At 38.2% G+C, this 26,833-nt stretch overlaps 1 protein-coding gene across 8 annotated transcripts in view; it reads right to left on the bottom strand.

Moving 5' to 3' along the window:
• Nucleotides 1-26,833, bottom strand: part of LOC150084664 (signal-induced proliferation-associated 1-like protein 2) — a 585,655-nt gene that overhangs the window by 39,246 nt on the left and 519,576 nt on the right. For all 8 annotated transcript variants that reach the window (XM_090376537.1, XM_090376543.1, XM_090376536.1 and 5 more), the window contains 2 exons: nt 25,321-25,496; nt 12,012-12,075 (listed from right to left, as the gene is read on the bottom strand). In XM_090376537.1, coding sequence (XP_090232663.1) covers nt 12,012-12,075; nt 25,321-25,496 — 240 coding nt within the window. The remainder of the gene's footprint in view (nt 1-12,011; nt 12,076-25,320; nt 25,497-26,833) is intronic.

A 26,833-nucleotide genomic window follows, 5' to 3' on the forward strand; every position in this document is an offset into this window, starting at 1 on the left:
ATGAAAGGCCTTTTGTGGCAATGGGAAATTGTGGGAGCGAAGTTAAAAAATATGTAATTAATGATATTGAAATTTCGCAAGATTATTTAATGAAAAAACTTTCGAGCCTACAGGCCAGTAAGGCTCCTGGAGTTGATGGAATATACCTTGTAATCTTAAGAGAGGTGGCAAGCGAGTGCATTGAACCATTGAGGCTAATTATGCGAGCATCACTAGACTCTGGGGAGATTCCCCAGAGTCTAGTGATGCATAAGGGTGGCTCTAAAAGTGAAGTTGGAAATTATCGACCTGTCAATATGACTTCAGTAGTAGGGAAAATCATAGAGGCAATGATCAAGGGTGGAATTCAGGATCATTTGGATCGAATCGAAATTCTCAAGGATGGTTTTGTAAAGGGAAAATCATGTTTAACAAATCTGGTTCACTATTTCGAAAGGGTCACTCACGAGCTGGATTTAGGGAATAATTTCGACATTGTTTATTTAGATTTCAGCAAAGCTTTTGACTCAGTCCCACATGAGTGGTTGCTTTATAAGCTGGAAGAGGTTGGAATCACTGGGAAAATCCTTAGATGGCTAGAAGGATGGCTTCAGGGCAGGAGGCAGAGGATTGTGATAAATGGCTATTCCTCAGATTGTGTTGATGTAAGAAGTGGGATTCCCCAAGGATGAGTATTAGGACCACTGTTCTTTTTAATTTTCATAAACGACATTGATGAAGGGATAGAGGGTGTGATGTCTAAATTTGCAGATGATGTTAAAATTGGTAGAGTAGTTAATGATCACTGTCAAGCTGAGCTTCTTCAGAGAGACCTAGATAGACTTCAGGAATGGTCAGAAAAATGGCAGCTGTGCTTTAATCCAACAAAGTGTAAGGTATTACACCTGGGAAACAGTAATCCCAAAAAAACTTATTCACTTGGTGGAGTTCAACTAAACCCAGGTGTTTAGTTGAACCGTATCGTAACACCCAAGGGACTTGGTTTGTTTGTTATTTGGTTTTTTAGGAGCATTAGCAACTAAGGCCATATTGCTCCGGGATATGCGGTGGTCATTCCCTGACCTTTCCGCATCCTCCGTATTTGGTGGTGATGGGAAGGGACTTGGGTGTTACGATACGGTCAGACACGAAATTCTCTGAGCATTGTAAACAGGTTGCAAGGATGGCCCATCGTGTCCTATCGATGATCTATCGAACTTTTGCAAGTAGAGATAGGGACGTGATAATCCCATTATATAAGGCTTATGTTAGACCAAACTTGGAATACTGTGTTCAAGTATGGAGACGGCACTTAAAGAAAGACATCGAGCTTCTTGAAAGGGTGCAAAGAAGGGTAACTCGCCTGGTGAGATCGGCAAAAGGGTGTCTTTATGAAGAAAGACTTCGAATATGTGGGTTGCAGAGTTTGGAAACTAGACACCTTAGAGGAGATTTGATTGAGGTGTTTAAGGCTCTGAGATACTTAAACACCTCAATCAGTAAAATGAATGAGGACAAAATTTTCAAGATTATAAATGATGCTAGAACTAGGGGACATAAATTCAAGTTGGGGGGGGGGGGGTAAATGTTTAGATTGGACTGCAGGAAGTTTTATTTTAGCCAGCGAGTTATAAATTACTGGAAAAAGTTGCCTTCATGGGTGGTAGAGGCCGACAGTTTGGGGAAATTCAAAGGTCATCTGGATAGTACTTTCGGGGAAGCGCATAGGGTGATAGGTTTAATTTCCTTTTTTTTTTATTAATTATTATTATTTAGTTATTTATTTTATTTTATTTTTTTTTTTTTTGTTTTTATCATTGTTTTGTTCGGATTTTTTTTTTTTTTTTTTTTTTGGCTGGTGCAGCATAAGCCATAGGCTTTCTTGCCTATGGCTTATGCTTATAAATGATGCTAGAACTAGGGGACATAAATTCAAGTTACAGGAGGAAATGTTTAGACTGGACTGCAGGAAGTTTTATTTTATGATAGGTTTAATTTCCTTTTTTTTTTTTATTAATTATTATTATTTAGTTATTTATTTTATTTTATTATTATTTTTTTGTATTCATCATTGTTTTGTTCGGATTTTTTTTTGGCTGGTGCAGCATAAGCCATAGGCTTTCTTGCACCATGCGGCCGTTACTAATACTAATGCTAATAGTAACTCACAGGTGCCCAGTCTCCAGATGCTGCTATTTGCAGAACTTAAGCCTTCCTTGGTGAGGGGAACCTTTTGTTCCCCTTACAAATCTTGTTGCCCTTCTCTGTATATGATCAAGCAACTCAACATCCTTCCTAAAATTAGGCCTCCAGACCTGTATGCAGTACTCAAGGCAAGGCCTGCCCATTGCATTATACAAAGGGATAATCACCTTTTCTCTACTAGTAAAATTCCTGTATATCATTAACAATACCCCATGACCTGCTCTGGCAGCTTGCCTGCATTGCTCAGAAAACTTAGCTAACTGCGCAATTACTCCCAGATATTTTTCATTTTCTACCACCTCAAGTTTAGTACCACACAGTTGGTACGTCAATATTAAACTTCAGTTGTCACTTCTCAGCCCGTCTGCTCTAGATCCTGTTGCATAGCACACTGTCATTAACAACCGTGTCAACCTTTGTATCATCTGCAAACTTTGATGTTAACCCTGATGTAACTTCATCAATATCATTGATAAATATACAAAACAATAGTGAGCACAACAACGAATCCCGGAGGCCTACACTAGTCCACAAAGAGCAGTGTCCATCGATTACCACTATCTGTCTTCTCTCACCCAACCACACTTTTATCCATTGTAGCAACTTACCCATAACACCGTACTGCTCCAATTTGTACAGTCTTCATGCACAACAGTGTCAAAAGCTTTCCTGAAATCCAAGTATATGATATCAAAATTATTTTTTGCATTCAATTCCTTTGTAACACCATCATAGTATCCAATCAAATTTATCAGACAAGACTTTCCCTTATGTGTCTGACTTATTACTGCAGTCTTGTCTAGATGGTCCTACAATGCATATTTAACCAGTGACTCCATTATTTTCCCCAAAACAGAAGTTAAACTAACTGGACGGTAATTACTTGTCACCCTTAGATTCCCCTTTGTGAGTTGGGGATACATTTGCAAATATCCAGTCCGTGAGTCCAGTGATGCTCTCATAATTATGGCTAAGGGTTTTCTTAGTTCTTGTACCGCCTCCTTTAATATAACTGGACAGATACCACCCACCCCCATGTGCTTTTCTTCGGTTTAACTTCAAAAATTTCTCCTCCAATTTGCTCTCCATTATTACAAAATCATAAAGCACCCTGTTACAGTTTGATGAACTTCTGGCATTTACCTCCCTTAATATCGTGTGAATGTAGATGCAAAATACTCATTCAGATTATTAGCAATTGAAGCATCAATATCAAATGGACCAATCTGATTCAACCCCTTCCTTCTAGAGTTTTTAAGAAAAAGTCCTTGCTGTTTTTCTTAGAATCCTATGCCAAAGATTTCTTGTAATTTGCCTTTGTGACTTGATTATGTACTTATATCTTCTGTATGCTTCTGTGCCACCTGATAATTTATATGCATCCCATGCAATTTTTTTTCTCTGCCACGAGTCTCATTAGTTCATCTGACATCCATTTAGGCTTAAACTCTAATTCTAATGCTTCCAAATAAGAATTTGCTGTTGGTAACATCATCAGTTTACCCCATTGTACAGAATTTAAAAACTGTCTGAGACCACTGTAGTCACCTTTACGAAAACAAAAGCATTTCCCTTTACCATTGGTGGTAGTTACATCTTGAAGTAAATCCCACATCATTACACTGTGATCGCTACCACCTAGTAGTTCCTTTCTCTGCAAATTCTTTATACACGAATAATCTCTGCTGATAACCAGATCAAGAGTATTACCCTCTCTGGTTGCCTCTTGAACATGCTGCTGTAGAAAACAATCATCCAATAAATCTACAAAAGTCTTGCTACTGTGCGAGTGAACAACCCACGAGTTCCAGTCAATATCTGGGAAATTAAAATCCCCCACTATATCACAATCTGATTTACTGGCCCATTCTATTTTGCTGTACAATTGTTCATTGTACTCATCAGAGTCATTAGGCCTATAACACACTCCTACTTTCATTTTCCCTTTCCCAGTGCTTATGTCACAACAAACTGACTCAACGTTGCACTGTCCATCTATGTTAACTGGATGCACTTCTTTAGATTCTATGTTTTTCTTAACAGTATAACCCCTACTCCCTTCCTAACCTGTCTATCCTTTCTGTACACATTGTACTCCCTAAAACTTAACTTCTAGAATTGGTGTACATGCACATGTTCTTATTCTTAGCTACCCTTACACAGCCACTTATTTATTTGTTTCATGATGACTCCCACAACTCCCTGAACCAAAGTCCTTGAACCCCCCCTCAGCCTCCAAGCCTACTGCTCATTCCAATAGAAGCAGTGCAAGAATCACTTTCACCTTTGCCTGCAGCTACTATTAACCTTTTATCTGTGAATCCCCCCCAAGCTAGCAGTTTTTCGACCCACCTTACGCTGCCTCGATTGCATCAACAAACACTCTTGCACCCCTTTTATTTAAGTGTGTCCCATCCCTGTAGAAGCAGTCTATCCTGTTAACAAGCACAGACTATGCTGAGAAAAGTTCTATCCCATAAGCCTTACACAATCCTTTCAGGGCTGAATTGATTGACAAAGCTCTGAGCGTATACTCCCTTCTATCATGTCTGGGCAGAATTGCAGAAACTTTCAAATTTAATCCTAACTCATGACAGTTTTCAGCATTGACCAGAAAATCACAGATCTCCTACACTTAATGTCATTAGTGCCAATGTGTACAATATCCCCCTTCGTGCCCTTAAAAGATAATATCTGTTCTACAACATGATCAACTTTTGCCTGTGGCAGACATACCCTGGTCTTATTCCATCTATCCTTTTTACACAATATATTACCTGTCTCTCTGACAATAGACTCACCGCCAATAACAAACTCCTATGAGACCAGTGCATTCTGCCCTGTAGATTACTGCTGTGTTGCCTGATGCAGGAGTGAGCTCTGGCATTGAGTTGGGCAACTGAGAGCTTGTCGGATCCCTCAAATTAAGTCCTTTAAGGGCATCTGCCCCACTCTTCAAATTTTCATAGGTACCATAAGAATGCCGAGTTGGCACCTAATTTTTTTAGGTGCAGAGAGCACCCAGCACACAAAAGGCATCCTCCTTAGCTAGATCATATAAATAGTTCTGCAAATATTTCACAATGTTGCTATTTTTAGGCTGTGATGCATTGGAGAATCGTCCCCTCGGTTCTCCCCCAAGTCACAGCACTCCTGCCACTTTGTGGCCATTGCTTTGCTGCCCTAGTCTGGGACATGATATTTATATTAACAATGAAAATTAATAAGATTAAAAAATTTAATTAATAATCAATACTACACTATCTAATAGATTCCTAAATGCAGTCATTCGTATTACGCTACCTAGTTTTACATTAGAGCTACCAATTTACCACAATTAAAAATTTGAATTCCCTACCACTCAATCAAATTGGATAACATACCAGGCCATCCAAAAGATTTAAGTCAGCCAAACATGGAAGTAATGTTCCTACCAACTATTACAACTGCTTTAATTCAGGCATTAGAACAAGGCATTATATTTAACTTTAAAATGGATTTTGGTAAAAATTGATTCCGAATCTATTGAAGAGATGGAGGCACGGAAACATTTTTCAATTGTGGAGTTTATCATAGCTCTATTGCTCAAAGAAGTAAAACCATCAAAATTAATGCATGTTTGAAATATATTTGGCCAGAGTCAGTTCTCTTGATGAGTTTTCTCTTGGGATTCCAAAAATGCATCTATTGCAGCAGTGAAAGTGTTTTCTTTTTATTTATTGTACTAGGTGGTCCCACCCACCCATGGCAAAGAAGAAAAATGCATGGGACACATATAAATTATCAGGCGACACAAAAGCCTATGGCAGATATAAATTAGTCTGTACTCAAGTCACAAAGGAGAATAGGCAAGCAAAGACAGATAATAAGAAACCTTTGGCAAAGGATGCAAAGACTTCTCTACTTATATAAAATCTGAAAGGAAGGGGATGAATTAGATTGGTCCAGTTGATATAAATAGCTTGACTATTGATGATCCTGCTCAGAGAGCTGACAAACTAAATGAGTATTTTGCTTGTACATACATACATACATTCACACATGAGGAATTCTAGGGAAATGGAGGACAGAAGCTTATTAAACTCTAACAGGAAGGTAAATGATTTTGTGATAACTGAGAGCAAATTGTAGGGAAAATTGTTGAAGTTAAACATAAGAAAGGCACCTGGGGTGGACGGGATCTATCCAGTTAAATTAACGGAGGTGGCAAAAGAAGTAAGCAAACAGTTAGCCATAATTATGAGAGCATCGTTGACTCAGGGGAGATCCCCACAGACGAGATGTGCAAATTTACCTCCAATTCACAAACGTGACACGAGTAATTACAGTTCTGTTAGTTTAACTTCTGTTCCGAGGAAAATAATGGAGTCACTGGTTAAAGAAGCATTGCAGGATCATCTAGACAAGACTGCAGTAATAATTCCGACACAGAATGGGTTTCTTAACTGATCACCAAACTTCTTTGTACTTCTTTCTCAACTTTAGCATACAAAGTCTTCACAATGAGTGGGAAAAGACAGAGAGTGGTAACCAATGGACGCTGCTCTTCATAGACTAATGTTATTAGTGGAATCCCCCAGGGTTCGGTGTTGGGCCCACTGTTGGTTTGACCAAATACGGAGGATGTGGAAAGGTCAGGGAATGACCACTGCATATCCCAGTGCAATATGGCCTTAGTTACTAATGCTCCTAAAAACCAAATAACTAACTAACTGTTGGTTTGTATATTTATCAATGATATTGATGAAGGTATATTGTCGGAGTTTGCAGATGATACAAAGGTTGACAGGGTTGTTAATGACAGTAATGGCAGTGTGCTGTTGCAACAGGATCTAAAAAATCTGGACAGAAAGGCTGAGAAGTGGCAGCTGAAGTTTAACATTGACAAATGCAAAGTACTGAATATGGATAGAAGTAACCCAAAATAAATATACCAACTGTGTGGTACTACACTTAGGGTGTTAGAAAATGAAAAAGGTCTGAGTAACTGTGCAGTCAGATATTAAGTTTTCTGAACAATGCAGACAGGCTGCCAGATCAGGTCATGGGGTTTAGTCAATGATATACAGTAATTTTGACTAGTAGGGAAAAGGAGGCGATTATCCCTTTGTATAAGGCAATGGTCAGGCCCCACCTTGAGTACTCCATACAGGTCTGGAAGCCTCATTTTAGGATGTAGAGTTGCTTGAATGGCTTGTGCAAGCTGAATTCTGATGGGATTCTTCCACTTGCTCAGATTACAAACCTATGGGGGTATAAATTCAAATTGAGGAAAGACAGTTATAGAACAGATGTGTGGAAATTTCCCTTTAGCCAGTGGGTGGTTAATTGCTGGAACAAACTTCCATCAGTCATTGTGGAAGTTGATAGGTTAAATAAATTCATGGAGGAACTGGACCAACTTTTAGAGGGAATGAATGTGTGAAATTTTTTTTTTAGCTGATGACAAGCTCATACATATGCTTGCTTTCTTGAATTAACGAGGTCCATTTCCACTTGCAGTCTCCCATGTACTTTTTCCGACCGAATCTCAGTTATCGGTTGATTCAAGTCCTGCTCATCTCAGATGCCCAAATTATTCGCTGTATGATTCCTTTCTCCTCAAAGGTGGTACTTGTGCATATGTCCGTTCTGATATTCCCTGTCAGAGACTTGGCAATTTGGAATCTCCTCTCTTTGATCTCCTCTGGCTTAAAATCTCTCTCTCTACCTCATTGTGTCAAATTCATCTGTTGTCTCTACCGTTCTCCCAACTCCACTAATCACTTGGAGCTCTTTGACTTCCTCTCTTTGCAACTTGACTTTCTCCAGTCCAACTTTCCTAACAGTGAAGTAATTTTCCTTGGTGATTTTAATGTTCACAACTCCAGCTGGCTTCCGTTTTCTAGTCACACCGACCCAGCAGGTCGAGATGCTGAGGCTTTTGCAATTACTAATGACCTAGCACAGATTGTTCATTTACCTACAAGAATACCGGACAATCCTAATCATACAGAAAATACACTTGATCTTTTTCTCACAAACAACCCTTCTAAGTACACGGTCGAAGTGAGTGGTCCTTTAGGCACTTCAGATCACAACATGGTGATTGTCTCTTCTCCAATGGAGCCTTTATCTCATGGCTATTCCCAACCTCGTGTTGTTTGGCATTACAAGAATGCAAAATGGGATGACCTGCGAGACTTCTTTTCTTCTTTTCCTTGGTCAGATTACTGTTTCAAAACTTCTGATGCCAACATTTGCTCAGGTCGTGTCAGTGAAATTATTCTTGCAGGAATGGAATCCTTTATCCCACACTCCACTTTAAAATCTCGTCCTTTATCTAAACCTTGGTTTTCCAATAAATGTGCTAAGGCTCTTCAAGAGAAGAATGTTGCATATCGTAATTGGCTTGTTTCTAATTCTTCAGTTTCATTTTCTGCCTACACCAAAGCTCGCAACAATTGGAAAGCAGTTATTAATCAGTCCAAACTAGAGTTTGAACAGGCTAAGAGTAGAAAACTTGCTTCTTGCCCTAATGGCCGCCGGCATTCTGGTCTCTTGCCAAAGCTATTGGCCGCAACTTTTGCCCACCTCTGCTCCCACCTCTGTCAAAATCGGATAGTTCTGTTGTCACTTCAGCCAAAAATAAAGCTGACTTGCTAGCATCCCATTTTTCTTCCAGCTCATGTATTAATGATCTTGGTAAAACACCTCCCACCATTCCCAACACACTCCATTCAATGCCTCCTGTGGTCTTCCGTCAAAAGGATAGCAGAAGGATTTTGATGAATCTTGATGCTAAGAAAGCTCCAGGTCCTGATGGTATTTCTCCACTTGTTCTCAAAACCTGTGCTCCTGAACTTACTCCTATTCTTTGCCGCCTTTTTTCACTTTCTTATTCTAAAGGTGTTTTTCCTTCTGCTTGGAAATTTGCTCATATCCAGCCAGTTCCCAAAAAGGGTGACAAATCCCTCCCATCCAATTTTCCTCCCATTGCAATTACTTCTACTCTTTCTAAAGTAATGGAGAAATCAATTAACCGCCAACTCTTAAACTACCTTGAAACCTTCCGTCTGATCAACGATCGCCAGTATGGATTCCGTCAGTGTCGATCCACTGGTGATATTCTGGCTTATGTTATCTGGTTTATGGACTAATTCAATGGAAAGGTTCGGTGAAACACAAGTAGTTGCTCTTGACATCTCAAAGGCTTTTGTTCGTGTTTGGCGTAAGGGTCTTCTAAACAAGCTTCCATCTTATGGTTTTCCAACTGTTTTTTGTAATTGGTTATCCAGTTTTCTCTCTGATCGCTCACTGAGGGTGATGGTAGTTGGCTCTCTGTCTTCTAACTTCTCCACTAATGCCGGTGTCCCCCCCAAGGTTCAGTTCTTTCCCCCACTCTTTTCCTCTTGTATATTAATGACCTTCTTCCATTGACTGGAAATCCTATCCATAGTTTTGCCGATGATAGCACATTGCATTCCACTTTCCATTTTGAGAAACCTTGCCCTGCTCAATCAGCTTCAATTTTTCGAAAATTTGCTACCAATTCCTTAAATGCTGATCTTCAGGTAATTCTCCAGTGGGGCAAAGACAACTTAGTTGATTTCAACCCTTCTAAAACTCAGTCTTGTCTTATATCTCGCAAAAAGGATTCTTCTGCTCCTATGCTTATCTTTAGTGACACTCCGATTTCTAGACAAAATGATATATCTTTTTTGGGGATTACCCTGACCTCTCTTGGCACAAGCACATTACAAATATTGCTTCCTCTGCATCTAAAAAACTTGGTTTTCTCTTTCGCTCTCGGCGTTACTTTTCTTCCAAACAGCTGCTCACTCTGTATAAATCGCAAATCCGCCCTGCTATGGAATATTGTTCCCAAAACCTCTGTCAGGCTTCTTGATTCCATTCAGAAGAGGGCAGTTAGGTTAATTAATGATTCATCTCTAACAGAGTCTCTCCACTTGCTTTCTCATAGACGTACTGTTTCTGCTGCATGCCTTATCTACAGATACTTCCATGGGCACTGTTCTTCTGAATTGGCTTCTATAATTCCTGCTCTCTCTTTCAAAACAGTCCGAACACGTGCCGCCACCAGCCAACATCCATTTACTGTCCAACTTCAAACCCACAGAACCAACTTTTCATCTTCCTCATTTATTCATTCAACTGCCGTTTTCTGGAACAACCTTCCTTCATACGTATTTCCTGAAAATTACAATCTACAGAAGTTCAAGTCCAATGTCAACAAATATCTTCTTTCGCCTTTTCAACCTCCAACCCAAGCACGGTACTAAGTACTATAGGTTCTAATACCTCTCGTGTTTGGGGTTCACATAAAAAAAAATAAATTGCATACCTCTATTATTAAACTATATCAGCTGTTGTCTGATAAGAGCAGTGCAGTAAAACAGGCTGTCAAGGCATTTTAACTGAATGGAAGATTTCATCTGTTTTGATAATGCCATTCATTATGAAATGATATTAGTAATTTAGGTCAACACATGGATAAAACAACCAGAGCAATGTCCCCCAAGATACAAGATAGAATGGTTAGAAATCTACTACACATTAATAATAGTTTAGCACATGTGTTGAAATATAACCCTTATCCTTTACTAATTTTCTTCTAGTAAATCAAGGATTCATGCCACATAAATAAACATGAACCAACTTGATGATTTTTGAAAGCTTTAATTTCTAAAATGTATTTAAATGTTATATATTTTAACCTTTCCAGAGCATTTGATTCTGTGTCTTTCATGCACTCACGAATAAATTACCGCTATCACAGTAAGACTCTTGCATTTTGTGTGTCATTGGCTTAAAGAGCATCTGAAGGCCAGGAAGTTTGTTCAGCCTTATGGGTTAATCTCCCATCCATTTGTTTTGCACAAGGAAAGATACGGTTCACTTCTACATGCATATGTTGATCACATTAGCTTACACAGACCTTTTTCTTCATTATCAAAATTGTGTGAAACTTAATTTATCATGTCAAAAATTTCCAGCTGAATAGAAACAAAAAAAAATAATCTTCAATTACAATGATTTCTCAGTGATTTCATTTACAATCATATCACAAAAAAAAGTCTATAAATTATTTCTCAGTATTACTGCTCACTTATGCACAGTTTATATATGATTTTTTTTTATACATAAGTTGACCTAAAGTTAGTAAGATTGTTTTTAATTTAAGAGCATCACCCACTGGCTTCTTATCAGATGGTAGGGTGGCAAGTATGGTTTTCTCTTTTTACTGTCCAATGGTGGATATTACTATTTTATATAGTAATATCCACCATTGGTTTTGGTTTTTGGTTTTTTTTTTTTTTTAAGGAGCATTAGCAACTAAGGCCATATTGCTCCGGGATATGCGGTGGTAATTCCTGACCTTTCCGCATCCTCCGTATTTGGTGGTGACGGACTCGAACCCCGGTCTAATCAAGAAGCGTGTGCTGCTCCTTCCCACCTGGCTACGGAGGCGCCATCCACCATTGGAAAAACATCATTGACAGTAGAGTTCTTTTCTCAAACTATTTCAATCCCTGCATTGAAATAAGAACTAACCTACTTCTTTATTAATTTGCTGCACTAGGCAACTTCAGCCCTATTTAAACCATAAGAATAACAGAAGTTATGTATTTAATAAGAAGTCTTACTGCCACACAACCCATTTAGATTCAGTACATTTAATCATCATTTAATACCAACTGTTCTAATTAAAGCCCCCTACTGACTGATGAGAAGACAATTTTGAAACAGGTGTATCATAATAGTTTTTCCCAGATAGAAGTTAATTTAAATGTGAATCCTTTCTTATACTCTAATCAAAAAATTACCTGTTACTTTGTTCTGTTGAATTTCTCTCATCATCCAGCCATGATGATTTACTGTTTGGAATACCTAAAAGATATTTCTGAATTTATTATAAATAATAAAAAAATTAAGAAAAAAAATTAGCATGATATTCATAGTGATTAACGAACTTTTGGGTTCAATTTCAATAACAGGTAGTTTTAGGTATCTAAAATTTGGTGTTTCAGTATTTACTGTTGAGTACTAAAAATTCTGGAGGGTATCAAGTCTTAGACATAATATGATCAAAGGTGATTGTATTTAACATGTGTTTAAAATATTTGCTGGTCAGTTTACAATTTATCCCTGATTAAGCAGGTTAATGTAGAAGTATTGTGAAGCCAAGAATCCATTTGGCTTTGTCATTTTTATATCTTACTTTGGCATGATTGTTTAAAATGGCTCCTGTTTTCTGTAGTGGCGTATGTGGAAAAGAGGCTGTACATTTGCAAGGTTTTGATTTGGTGGGACTTAGATTTTTTGCCTTTGTATTTTTACTGTAGTGAGAAGTTATGAGTATTGAAATCTCCAAACAAAAGAAGGGATTTGGCTTGGGATATAATGGAGGCAGCGGTAGAGAGGTCATAATGAGAGAAAGTGTGCAAGACTGTTACATCCAATTCAAAGACAGGCCAGAAAAACCAAATTCATATAGTGGAATTAGTGTGGATCAGAATCCACAGTAATTCCATTGTATGAGTTTGGCTGCTACTTGGCTTGGCAGATCCATCAACCTGCTTTCGAATTGCTGAGGGCTCTTTTTTTTTTTTCTTTTTATCACCCCCGCCCTCCCACATCTTAGATTTATCTTTTTAGGGATGTTCTGCATCCATTGCTATCTCCACAAATAGCTCCAAGACTGCATATCATCTGGTACCTCCTTCACCTCAACATTTCCCCCCCCCCTTTCAATTTCCCATTTTCCTTTTAAACCAAACATTTAAAAATAGAAAAGAATAAAAATGAGAAGGAGGCTCCCTGTACCACAGGTTTTGGTAGAAGTGCAGTATTGATATAAGCCAACTAAAACCAACACAAAAATACCAGTCAGCTGGTATTTCTGTGTGGATTTTTGTTGGCTTAATAAATAGCATGGAATAGGAGAAAATGATTCTTTAAGTGGAATTAGTCATTGAATTGTGTTCTGATGGAACATCTTCCTGATACCTTCTGAACTTATGAAAGTTTATTGCTATTTATAGGTTTTACTGCTTTTCTTGCCTCCTGATATAATATGTTCAGTTCTGCCTTTAATCTTTGTATCGTCTTTGCATTACTACATGCCTACATGGGTATGCAGGGTGCAGTCCTTTGCACCACATCAAGTGCATGCAAGGGCACCAGAACAGGCCATTTTCAAGTCCATATTTTTGACACTGAAAACATCTTAACAGGTAAGGTACATACCTTACCTGTTATGTACCTCCTTCTATGGGCAGTAACTGAATTCAGAGACATCAGTGAATTGAAAGTAAGGATGAGGTTTCTAGTGAGGACTAGATTCGGGAATATGTTTGTTATTTGGTTTTTAGGAGCATTAGCAACTAAGGCCATATTGCTCCGGGATATGCGGTGGTCATTCCCTGACCTTTCCGCATCCTCCGTATTTGGTACTCACGGGCTCGAACCCCGGTCTATGAAGCATGTGCTACGCACTGCTGCTCCTGCCCATCTGGCTACGGAGGCGCCGATTCGGGAATAGTGAAGAAACTGAATTTTTTTCACTATGCCCAAACATTTTACAGCACAACAGATTTTATCTTCGGACACGTCAAGACAGTGCACCCATACCTCGAGATGAGTTCAGTGTCTTATGCGTGTTACATTGATTGTTATACCTCCAATAAGGGTGGCTCAGAGGTGCTGTTTTGAGTGCTTGTCACTTTGCCTTGATGAGAATTTCCTCAGAACACAGATTTAGGGGAGCCTTCCAATCCTTCTGTATAAAATAGGATTACATTTTCCTTATTAGCTTTTTTGCTTGGGGAATGTATTATCAGGAAATATGGTGTAGGTGCTGATATTTCTTCCATCCTGACCCATTTTGCTGAAGTGGTGTTATGAATGTTTGAGTCAATATGTTCTGGTAGGTAACATGTTGGTGTCCCAGCAGAAGAACTTATTTTATCAGGATTCATGAAGATTTTACTGTTTCAGTACAAGGATTCCCCACCTATCACAGAACCCAATACCTGCACTGCCATCAGCCTGAATCCTGTACCTCAGATTATAAAGAAAGCAGCATGTCACTGACATGGTTTACCTTTGCAGAAAAACCAACTAGCCAATTGATCCAAGGTAAGCCATCCCAGGACTACCCATTTCGTTGAAGCCAGGAGCCAAAGTGGTGTGTTAAAGCTGGACCCTTCAAACACCAGAATCTCCCATTCAAAGTTTCCATGGGCAGTGGCAGCACACAGCAAACCCAGAGTCCTATGGCGATAACCTGGAACTTAGGTTGTGAGCAATAGATCCCAGTGATGCTAATCTAGAGGTCAAGCAGAGTTACTGGCATTTTTGTTCACCATGTACAGGTGTCCATGTTAAGGGAGCAAAAGCATGTAACAATCTACACCCCTGCCAAAGAAGATATTTTCTGAAGAGATTCAATTTCTTTGGCAAGTGGTACAGATGTATTTATTATCTAGAAAGGTTAACTTCTTATCAAATAAGACACCTAGAAATTTGATCTTATGATTGAATGGGTTCTAGAATTTCTGTTAGTTGTATATCTTGAGACTAGTAGAAAGATATTCAGCATAAAGATATAGTTCAACTGTGTTAAGTGATAGAAGTAATTCTTACCAAAAAGAGTGTGGCACTAAGAACAAGCCTTCAGGAATGCCTTTACGTATACATGTTTGAGAAAGTATATAGCAAAATCAAACCCAAAACAATCTATTACTTAAGATGTTCTTGCATTTTGGAAGATGGCTGTTGTTGTTGTTTTGGTTTTTAGGAGCATTAGCACCTAAGGCCATATTGCTCCAGGATATGCGGTGCTCATTCCCTGACCTTTCCGCATCCTCCGTATTTGGTAGTGACGGGCTCGAACCCCGGTCTAATCAAGAAGCGTGTGCTATGCACTGCTGCTCCTTCCCACCTGGTTATGGAGGTGCCTTGTAAGATGGCCTTGCTAGTCTATCCTATATAAATCTGGAAGCACACCATGTGGTATCAGAGACTTTTTCAAAGTCAAAGCAATTGATAACTAGAAGACTGTTTCAAATGGGGGGGGGGGAAGAAGTATTTCAGATGTTTGTTTCTGATTTAACCAAGAGATCAAGTACTCACCTATTTTTATGTAACGAACACTGATGTATATCCAGTATGTGGTGTGCTTCAAGGCACAATGTCAGATGAAAGTTAATAATATTTTATAGTTTTTCCTAGACAACATAACAGTAATAGGATGGTAATTTGTAGAATTGGTGAGATCCTTCACTGCATTACAAAAGCTGGGAAGGGCAGCTTTTACAAAAAGCCAAAACAATGGAGTTTTTCTAGAAATAATCCTTTAGATAACTGTAGTAACACAGAGAACAAGTCTTCACTTAAATCAGATCATGGAATAATAGATTCCATCAGGACTTGTAGCACTATTTCTTGACACTAAGAAAAAGCAAGTTTTAGATTGAATACAATTAAAGGGGGATTATTATATGTAGAAGACGAGAAGATTGTTGATAGAAATGAAATTTAGATTGAATTTCGTTGTTTGTGCTTTACGTTTGGAAAAAAGTTTCAGTTGAAATAGCCTTCAAATGATACCTCTACAGTATTGGTAATGTCAGTAGTAGGTTCTGAATTTCTTGCTCTTTCCAGTGGAGCATTTGGCATTGTGATGATAGGATATTTGCCACTGATTTTATTGATCTTATTCCAAACTGATCCTGTATTAAGGGATCTATTAATGGCTGTGATGTAGCGAGTCCACACTTCTTTTTTTTAATGTCTTAAAAATCAAGCTTGGCTCTTGCCTTTCTATACTGGATTAAATTGGTAGATGTGGGATGTTCCCCCCCCCTTTTTGTAATACTGTGGGCCTTGCTCCAACAACTCTAAGGCTGATGGTGAATTTAAATGTAAGATTTAGCAGGGTACATTTAGCAGCTGTTATTTGACAAGTTATGTAATTTTGATACTTCTGTTATTTGTTATTGTTATCTTTTTTGGTTTTCTTAGGAGCATTAGCAACTAAGGCCATATTGCTCCGGGGATATGTGGTGGTCATTCTCTGACCTTTCCGCATCCTCCGTATTTGGTGGGCACGGGCTCGAACCCCAGTCTAATCAAGAAGCGTCTGCTACGCACTGCTGCTCCTACCCACCTGACAGGAGCAGCAGTGCTTTCATCTAGATTAAATAATTATATTCTAATAAGTTGGCACAGCTGAATTTTCAAATCATTCTTATTTCATTTTGTGGGAGCACTGACTGGTTAATAGTGTATATATTACTGGAAAATTGTCAGTATTTTAGGGGTTACCAAAAACTGCCCAATCAACAAGTGGAGGATTGGGGAATGTAAAGGTGAGTAAAAATGTGTATGAGCACCATACTTGAGGAGAGCTAAGGTTTGTTTGTTGAGCATTTTTTCAATTGTCTTCTCCTGTCCAAATGTAAAGAGCCCTACAGAACATGTCTGTTCACATTACCCAGGATACAAATAGGGTAGGCAGTAGATTGACTAATTCGACAAGTTCTGTAAAAGTGAAAGTCTAAGAGAAATATAATGAAACAACTGTTACTGTTATACCAAAGCTGACTCAAGCTGCCCTGGTGTCCACAGAGGTATTGGTTTGGATGAAAGACAAGATTTACCTGCCACTGAAATGTGTATTTTTCTATTCTGGAATCTTAATTGAAGCCTTTTAAGTAAAGAATCGAAGAAATAGAACTTAAGTCAATCACAAACATCAGTCTATAAGTCACTCGTACTTAGAGTGCTGGACTGGATTGCCACACCATGATTACTGGCTTGCTGTTGAACAGTCTCTCTCTTGTTTATTGCACATTTAGTAAATATTTCATGATATTTGACAAGTGCAATACATTATAGGTTCCTGCTGCTGATTTTAGATGCATCAGCCATAATGTGCTACAGTATATTATGTCTGATGAGAATCCAGCTTTGAAGCAGCAGCCCAGTGTTTGTTATTGGATTGAAAAATCTAGAAGAGCTCACTGGCAAAGCCCTACTCCCTAACTACAACACAACTCTGAAGAAGCTTTTGGAAATTACTCCAGTCTCTGAGAGGACTTTAACCCAGATCTCTCCAAACAAATGAAAAGTGGCATACATTATAGTTTTACAAATTATAGGTTTAGAGTTCATATATAGAACCTAAAATCAAATATCAGAAAGCCACTCCAATTCAGAATAAAAAAAAAAAAAGTGAACATCCAGACTAGATGTCCGCTTTTTTTGTATTTCAAGAGGGAATATAGAACTTGATATATTCTCAGAGAATCTGTATACAGCATACATTTTTCATATTGCTTGGTTTCATATTCATTCTCCAGATACATCCATATAAACAAAGTCACAACTAAGAGGCTGTATATACATGTGTGGTATATACCACATGTATATACAGCCACTCCCCGACTTACGTAAGGGTTGCATTCCGCGGAACCCTACATAATTCGGAATTTCCCTAAATGCTCATACAACACTCGCAACTATGCACACTCAATTTAATTTAAGCAAAAAAGAAATGTTTGATGAATGTGTAAATAGAATTATTTATTCTTTTTTTTTTTTTTTTTTTTTTTTAAATCAAGCACAGGAAAAATTACTAAAATTTCAAAATTATAAAATTACAAAAAGAGAGAGGAGACAGGCATAACGCCAGCAAGTTTTACCTTTCAACCATCATTGCCAGAATTAACTCTCCAGCTTATAAGCACGCCACTGTGGAAGTTGAGGACCGTGGAGATTTAGAAGGGTTTTTCCCACCACGTCACAAAATTTCTCTGCAGCTGCAGAATCGGCACTGGCGACTTCACCGCATACTTTAATGTTTTGGAAACCAGTGCGATGCTTGCACCTATTAAACCACCTGTTGCATGCCACGAACTTGGCTTGAGGTTCGCTGTACTTATCCTTAATACTTCTTGCTTTTGCTTGAATTGCCATTGGACTCAGGGGCACTTGCTTCTGAATCTGATTTTCCATCCATATTATTAATAGATTTTCAATCTTTGATACAGCACCTGAATGCTATTTTGTGATTACTGTTGATCTTAAATGCATTGATCCTTTAACATCTTCTTTTATAAGCACACTGTCCCTTAAAATAGTATTCACTGTTGAAGCAGTGAGACCTAATTCCATGGAACAGATGACAAACTTTGTCCTGCTTTCTACTTCTTAATTAATCATCTTCATTTCTATTAGATAGCGTAGTATTGACAGTTAATTAATTTGATTTATTGATCTTATGAATTTAAAATAGCATGCCCCAAACTAGAGCAGCAAAGCAACGGGCACAAAGTGGCAGGAGTGCTGTGACTCAGGGGAGAACTGGGGGGGCAATTCTCCAACGCATCACAGCCTTAAAAAAATGTGCAACTTGTGAAATGTTTGCCAAACTCTCTGGAACGGAACATGATATTGCCATGGGGGAATGCCTTTGTGTGTACGCGATGTAAGGAGTGTAAGGAAATCAGGCGACAACTCAGCGTTGTTATGGGCCTATATGAGAGTTTGAAGGACAGGATGGATACCCTCAATAGATCAAAACTGAGGGGCCCATCAAGCTCTCAGCTGCCCACATCAATGACAGAGCTTGCACTTGGTCATCACGCAACACAGTGGCAACCCCCAAGGCAGAATGCGCTGGTCCCACAGGAACTAGTAGTTGTTGGTGACTCTATTGTCAGGGAAATGGGGAACATGCTTTGTAAAAAGGATAGGTGGAACAGGACCAGGGTATGTCTGCCAGGGGCAAAGGTTCATGACGTTGTAGAGCGGATATCATCTTTTAAGGGCACAAAAGGTGAAATAGTTGTACACGTTGGCACTAATGATATCAAGAGTAGGAGACTGGCAGAATTACTTAACAAGTACAGGTCACTGATGAAAAAAAGCCGTGAATTAGGGTTGAATTTGAAAGTGTCTGCAGAGACACTTTCAAATTCAACCTATCCCTGTAGAAGCAGAGAGACTGCTTCTACAGGGATAGGATACACTTAAATAGAAAGGGTGCAAGAATATTTGCTGATGCTATCGAGGCAGTGTTAGGTGGGTCTGAAAACTGATAGCTTGGGGGGGGGAGGATACAAGGACTAATAGTTTAACAGTAGCCGTATGCAGAGGTGAAGCTGATTCTTGCACAACTTCTATTAGAATAAATACCGACCTGGAGCAAGGGGTGTTGGGTGATTCAAGGATGGATGGCAGTCATCCTGAAATAGGTGGGTATATGGGATGTGTTAGGGTAAATATTAATAGGAGCATATGTGCTTGCATGTATATCAATGCTAGAAGTATAGTAATTAAATTTGATGAATTTCAAGTGTTGGTCAAGACATCAATGGATATTGTTGGGATAGCAGAGACGTGGTGTCACACAGATATAAGGAAGGCAGAACTGAAATTTGGGGAGTACAATGTGTACAGAAAGGTTAGACGGGATAGAAGGGGAGGAGGTGTTATGCTGTTAATTAAGAAAAACATAAAATCAAAAGAAGTGCACCCAGTTGATATAGATGAATAGTGCACTGCTGAGTCAGTTTGGTGTGACATAAGCACTGCAAAAGCAAAAATAAGAGTAGGAGTGTGTTATAGGACTAATGACTCGAATGAGTACAATGAACAATTCTACAGAGAAATAGAGTGGGCCAGTAAATCAGAATGTCTTATAATGGGGGATTTTAACTTCCCAGATATTGACTGGAACTTATGGGTTGGTCACTCACACACTAGTCAGACTTTTGTCGATTTATTGGATGACTGTTTTCTGCAGCAGCATGTTCGAGAGGCAACCAGCCAGAGTAATACTCTTGATCTGGTTATCAGCAGTGATCATTTGTGTTTTAAGAATTTTCAGATAACGGAACCACTGGGTGGCAGTGATCACAGTGAACTGATGTGGAATTTACTTAAAGATATAATTACCATCTGGGGTAAAGGAAAGGATTTTTGCTTCCGTAAAGGTGAGTACAGTGGTCTCAGAAAGTTTTTAAATTCTGCACAGTGGGAAAAACTGACAATGTTACCAACAGTAAATTCTAAGTGGGGAGCATTCAAGGAATTAATCATGGATGCTACTAAAAGTTTCATACCTATTAAGAAATACTGTTCAAGGTTTAGGCCTAAATGGTTATCTAATGAACTAATGAGACTCGTAACAGGGAAGAAAAATGCATGGGATGCATATAAATTATCAAGCGACTCAGAAGCCTATGGCAGATATAAGCTAGTCTGTAATAAGATCACAAAGGAGGTTAGGCAGACGAAGACAGATTACGAGAAATCCTTGGCAAAAGATGCTAAGAAAAACAGCAAGGATTTCTTTACTTATATAAAGTCTAAAAGGAAGGGGATGAATCTGATTAGTCCACTTGACATCGATGGTTCGACTGTTGATGATCCTGCTCAGATAGCAAACAAACTGAATGAGTATTTTGCATCTACATTCACACATGAGGAATTATTAAGATTTGAAAATGGCAGAAGGTTATCAAATTGTAGCAGGATACTTAATGATTTTGTAATAACTGAGAGCAAAGTGGAGGAGAAATTGTTGAAGTTAAACATAAGAAAAGCACCCAGAGTGGATGGGATCTATCCAGTTATATTAAAGGAGGCTGCAAAACAACTAAGCAAACCTTTAGCCATAATTATGAGAGCATCCTTGGACTCGGGGGTGGTTTCCACAGACTGGAGATTTGAAAATGTATCCCAAATTCACAAAGGGGGATCGAAGGGTGACACGAGTAATTACAGACCAGTTAGTTTAACTTCTGTTCCGGGTAAAATAATGGAGTCACTGGTTAAAGATGCACTGCAGGATCATCTAGACAAGACTGCACCAATAATTCAGACACAGCATGGGTTTGTTAAGGGAAAATCTTGTCTGACAAATTTGATTGGTTATGATGATGAGGTTACAAAGGAACTGGATGCAAAAAATAATTTGGATTTCAGGAAAGCTTTTGACACTGTTGCGCATGAAAGACTATTGTACAAATTGGAGTAGAATGGTATTAAGGGTAAGTTGCTACAATGGATAAAAGGATGGTTAAGTGGGAGAAGACAGAGGGTGGTAATCAATGGGTGCTGCTCTTCATGGACTAATGTTATTAGTGGAGTCCCACAGGGTTCTGTGTTGGGTCCACTGTTGTTTTGTACATTTATCAATGATATTGATGAAGCCTGTATATCAGGCTTAATGCCGAAGTTTGCAGATGATACAAAGGTTGGCAGGGTTGTTAATGACAGTAATGGCAGTGTGCTACGGCAACAGGATCTAGATAATTTGGGCAGATGGGCTAAGAAGTGGCAACTGAAGTTTAACCTTGACAAATGCAAAGTACTGCATATGGGTAGAAGTAACCCCAGAGAAATGTACCAACTGTGTGGTACTACACTTAAGGTGGTAGAAAATGAAAAAGACCTGGGAGTAATTGTGCAGGCAGATATGAAGTTTTCTAAGCAGACAGGCTGCCAGGGCAGGTCATGGGGTTTTGTCATTGATATATAGCAATTTTGCTAGCAGGGAAAAGGAGCTGATTATCCCTCTGTATAAGGCAATGGTCAGGCCACGCCTTGCGTACTGCGTAAAGGTCTGGAGGCCTCATTTTAGGAAGGATGTAGAGAAGGGCAACAAGATTGGTGAGGGGAATGAAGGGATCCTCTTACCAAGAGAGGCTTAAGTTCTGAAAACTGCAGTGGCTGGAGACTAGGCACCCGCTCGGTGATCTGATTGAGGTGTATAAGGCCTTGAATGGGTTTAGCACACTGAATTCTGATGAGATCCTTCCATTTGTTCAGATTACGAACCTAAGGGGGCATAAATTCAAATTAAGAAAAGACAGATGTAGAACAGATGTGTGGAAATTTCCTTTAGCCAGCGGGTGGTTAATTGCTGGAACAAACTTCCATCTGTCGATGTGGAAGTTGATAGGTTGAATAAATTTAAGGAGGAACTGGACAGGCATTTGGAAGGAATGGTGTGATTTTTTTTTTTTTTGGCTGATGCTGCATAAGCTCATACACATGCTTTCTTGCATCACATGCCACTACTACTACTATTATTTCTAAATCAATTTTGTTTTGTTTCCTAGCACTGCCAGCACTTACACTTTCCATTGGTCCCTTTCCCTTCACCACTGTAATAAGTAAACAGGAATGGAGAGAAGATTCTAAAAAATTATTTGTTTTTTATATAACTGAAGATTTCACTGAAGGGGAACTCTTTTCACCATAATACCATAACATAAAATCCCACACAATTCTAGTTATCGGTATTATCAGAAAAGCAATAAGATCCAGTTTACTAACCATTTATAATAGATTGCACTAACAGAAAGTCCAATAAACCTGAAAGTGCAAATTGTTTTTATTGTTTTATTGTAGTGACCTCCAGAAATGTGATTTAGAAAAATATCATTAAGGCATTCAAAAACTGATTCTTATAATGGAACATATGATAATGATGGAAGTGTAGTGCAATTTCCACACTCAAATTGCACTACACTTTAGAGAGATAAATAGCTTAGTTATACAGTGAAAATTTCAACTTCCAAGGTCTTGGAACAAATTACCAAAACAAAAAAAAAAAAAACCATTGTATCATTGGGTTCACATTATTATATTTTGAGGATACCGCTATTTTTCAAATAGCGGTATCGCTATTTGAAAAATAGCGATATATTATATTTTGACGATACCGCTATTCCTATGGGATGCAAAATATGGTTTCATGGTTTTTTTTTTTTTTTTTTTAAGTTTGCACTGGCCGGCAAAAATTACATAAATTCAAATTTCTGTAAGACAAGTATTACGTAACCCAGGGAGTGGCAGTAATGGATGAATACCTACCTCAATTAACAGTTGAAAATAAGAGGGGGGTGAATAAACAGCATGATAAAAAAAATTGTGTACAAACAGGTCAAAAGGGAACAGAACCAATCTTCAGTGCTCAAGTATGATTACAAGACATTAAAATCAAAAAATATCATGAAAATGCTTTGCTTCACCCATAACTCACTGAAGCAGCTCTAACATTATGTGAGATAAAATCTAAAAATGACAGGAAAGTATTCTCTAGGAAAAAGAAGAGTATGAAACTCTTTACCAATCTCTAAGTATAGCAACTGCAGTTGCGCAGCTAGATGCAGTTATGACTTAGGAGCGACTCATTGTGCAGATCTCAGTAAAAACTTCCTATCGCTTTCTCCATCTTTTCAAAGAAAGAATTAAAACAGGAGATCAGTTTTATTTCAAGAATCATGAATCATATAGGCAATCATTTAATAAGAATTGCAGATGGCACTTGCCCTTTCCACTAGAGGTAGGATTAATTATGATATGCTTATAATGGCTCTCAATAACACTTATTATACTTTTACAATTGAGTATTTCTCTGAACAGAAAACTGCAGTTTCAAAGATAAATTCAGGGTTGGAATTCCCTAATGCTTTTCACTGCATGCTTTCTAATTTGGATTCAGAATCATAAAAATGTAAACAAGTTTCATTATCAGTCACGAAACAATATAAACACCTCTGGATTAGCAAGAATTAATTTTAAAATCATTTTCGATGATGACTTTGCCCCGTGATGTTTATTATAAATGGAACTATTTCTAAGAACTGATTTTGGGCATTCCCAAATATTCATGTCTTATTGTTAAATTAATTCATGGGAAATATTAATTCTCTTGTTTTTTTAAATTTTTCCTTCAATAATGGCAACTCTTTTGGAATTGACTGCTTCAGATGGCTGAGCAAACTTTGTCTTCCTCACCTGACTCCCCTCCACTTTTGAACTCTGCCCACCACCTTGAAACAATAGCATAACTAGATGATGCTTCCCCAAACACTAGTCATTCTTTCATGGATTTCTTTAGCATTTCTACCCTTTTTGGTCAAATATCTGATTACTGAAAGAAGCTTGATTTGCTAGATATAATTTTTCTTCCACTTATCTATATAAAAAATAAAATTTTAGAAATTGTATAGGACACTAACATAATTTTTATGTTATTTTATAAGTCATTAAGCTATCAAAATAGCCTCTTCTAAAATTTATTAATACATTTTATATACTCTGTTCTAACAACTTTTTGACCACCTCCATAGCTGTATAAGCTTCCTGATACTGAATATTTAATGTATCTGTATGTTCCAATGTCGTTTTTCTGTTTTCATTACAAGCATGCAACAATGTTTCCCTTTCCCAATTTACAGAGCTGGCTTTTAAAATCATGCAGGCTTTGCTCTTGTGGTCATTAGAACCATAATGAGCACCAGTATGTGATCTGTGGCATGTCATTTCAAGGCAACCATATTTCTGGCACTTAAAACACTTACTGGGTTTGGAATGTATATCTGAACAGACATACATTGATTGTCTGGAATGTTGTTGTTTGGTTTTTAGGAGCATTAGCAACTAAGGCCATATTGCTCCAGGATATGCGGTGGTCATTCCTTAACCTTTCTGCATCCTCCGTATTTGGTGGTGACGGGCTCGAACCCCGGTCTAATCAAGAAGCGTGTGCTACGCACTGCTGCTCCTTCCCACCTGGCTACGGAGGCGCTGTCGGGAATATATGTCGTACAAACATACATGGAATGGAATGGAATGTATGTCTGTGACTTGCTTTAAGAGATGTAAAAAGTCATGACAGGTTGAAAGTAGGAATAACAGTTCTGATGGGCACCATCCTGGTGGATTCCACTGCATCATGAAATGCACTTTTGTCCTTGAACATGTGTTCAACAAGAATATCTTCCCCACCCAACAAACATAACCACATGACTGACTTAGAAATTCCAACCAATTCTTTTGGGATAAAAAAGGAGCATTTTCCCAATAGCCTGTGAACTACTAGAATGTTGTGCTCCCTTTTCTGTTTCATCTTCATGATTAGATTGGAACCTCATTGGGAACTCAAAAAAGAGGAAAATTGAAATTATTCATATGAGTAGAAAGAAAACTGTAACGCTTTTAAAGTTCTAAATATTTGAAAATTAAACACAGAGAACAAATGTAAAAAAAAAGAAAAAAAGAAAAGGAAAAAAATAAATGGATTTATGATTCAATTAATAAAAACCTTACCTTCCATTGCCTTAGTAGCTGTGTCTACCAAACTTGTCCAGTCAATATCTTTTCCTTCTGGCAATGGTATCATAGAATGAGATAATGGTGGTGGTGGTGGTGGTGGCGGCGGCAGAGGCGGGCTTTTTCCTTTTAACTTGCCTATTGTCTGCCCTGGTGTAACTCGAGGAGACAATCTAAAATGTCACATATTAAACTATAATTATTTGATCAAACTGCCCAGATTATCAGTTTCTAAAACAAGGGACTCTCATGAAAATGTGAAGTACAATAAACTATAAAAATAAAAGTTGCTTTTAGTTATTACTCCGATGAGTGCAACAAAAAACTGTACATAAAAATAGAGTGGGGTCAGTAAATTAGAATGTCTTGTAATGGGGGATTTTAACTTTCCAGATATTGGCTGAATCTTGTGGATTGGTCACTCACACACTAATTTTCCACAGCAAGATGTTTGAGAGGCAATTATCAGCAGTCAATATTTGTGCATTAAGAATTTGCAGATAAAGGAACCACTAGGCGACAGCAATCACAGTGTGCTGATGTGGGATTTACTTAAAGTAGTAACTACCATCAAAGAAAAGGGAAGGATTGTTGCTTTCATAAAGCTGACTATGGTGGTCTCAGACAGTTTTTAAATTCTATACAGTGGGATCAACTGATGATGTTAAAAAAAGCAAACACTAAATGAGTTCAACAAATTAATCTTGGAAGCTTTTCATACCAACAAGAAATACTGTTCAAGATTTAGACCTAAGTGGATGTCAGATGAACTAATGAGACTCGTGGCAGAGACGAAAAACACCTGGAATGCATTTAAATTATCAGGCAACACAAAGCCTATGGCAGGTATAAACTAGTCTGTAATCAAGTCACAAATAGGTTAGGCAAGCGAAGGCTGATTAGGAGAAATCTTTGGCAAAGGATGATAAGAAAAACAACAGACTTCTTTACTTGTATAAACTCTAGAAGGAAGAGGATGAATCAGATTGGTCCACTTGATATCGATGGTTCGACTGCTAATGATCATGCTCAGATAGCTGATAAACTGAATGAGTATTTTGCATTTACATTCATACGTGGGGAATTATGTAAGGAAGGGAGAACAGAATTTTACTAAACTCTAACAGGTTACTAAATGATTTTGTAATAACAGAGAGCAAAGTGGAGGAGAAATTGTTGAAGTTAAACATAAGGAAGGCACCTGGGGTGGATGGAATCTATCCAGTTTTTGGAAGGAGGTAGCAAGAGAAGTAAGCAAAACCTCAGCCATAATTTTGAGAGCATCCTTATATTCGAGAGGTCCCAATGGAATAAAGATGTACAAATGTATTTCCCATTCACAGACAGTTAGTTTAACTTCTCTTCTGGGGAAAATAATGGAGTCACAGCTTAAAGAAGCAATTTAGGATCATGTAGATAAAACTGCAGTAATAGTTCAGACACAGCATGAGTTTGTTAAGAGGAGATCCTGTCTGACCTATTTCATTGGAAAGTACGATGTGGTCACAAA

The sequence above is a fragment of the Mastigoproctus giganteus genome, chromosome 6 (assembly GCF_048544385.1).
Source record: "Mastigoproctus giganteus isolate SK-2022 chromosome 6, ASM4854438v1, whole genome shotgun sequence".
Lineage (NCBI taxonomy): Eukaryota > Metazoa > Arthropoda > Arachnida > Uropygi > Thelyphonidae > Mastigoproctus > Mastigoproctus giganteus.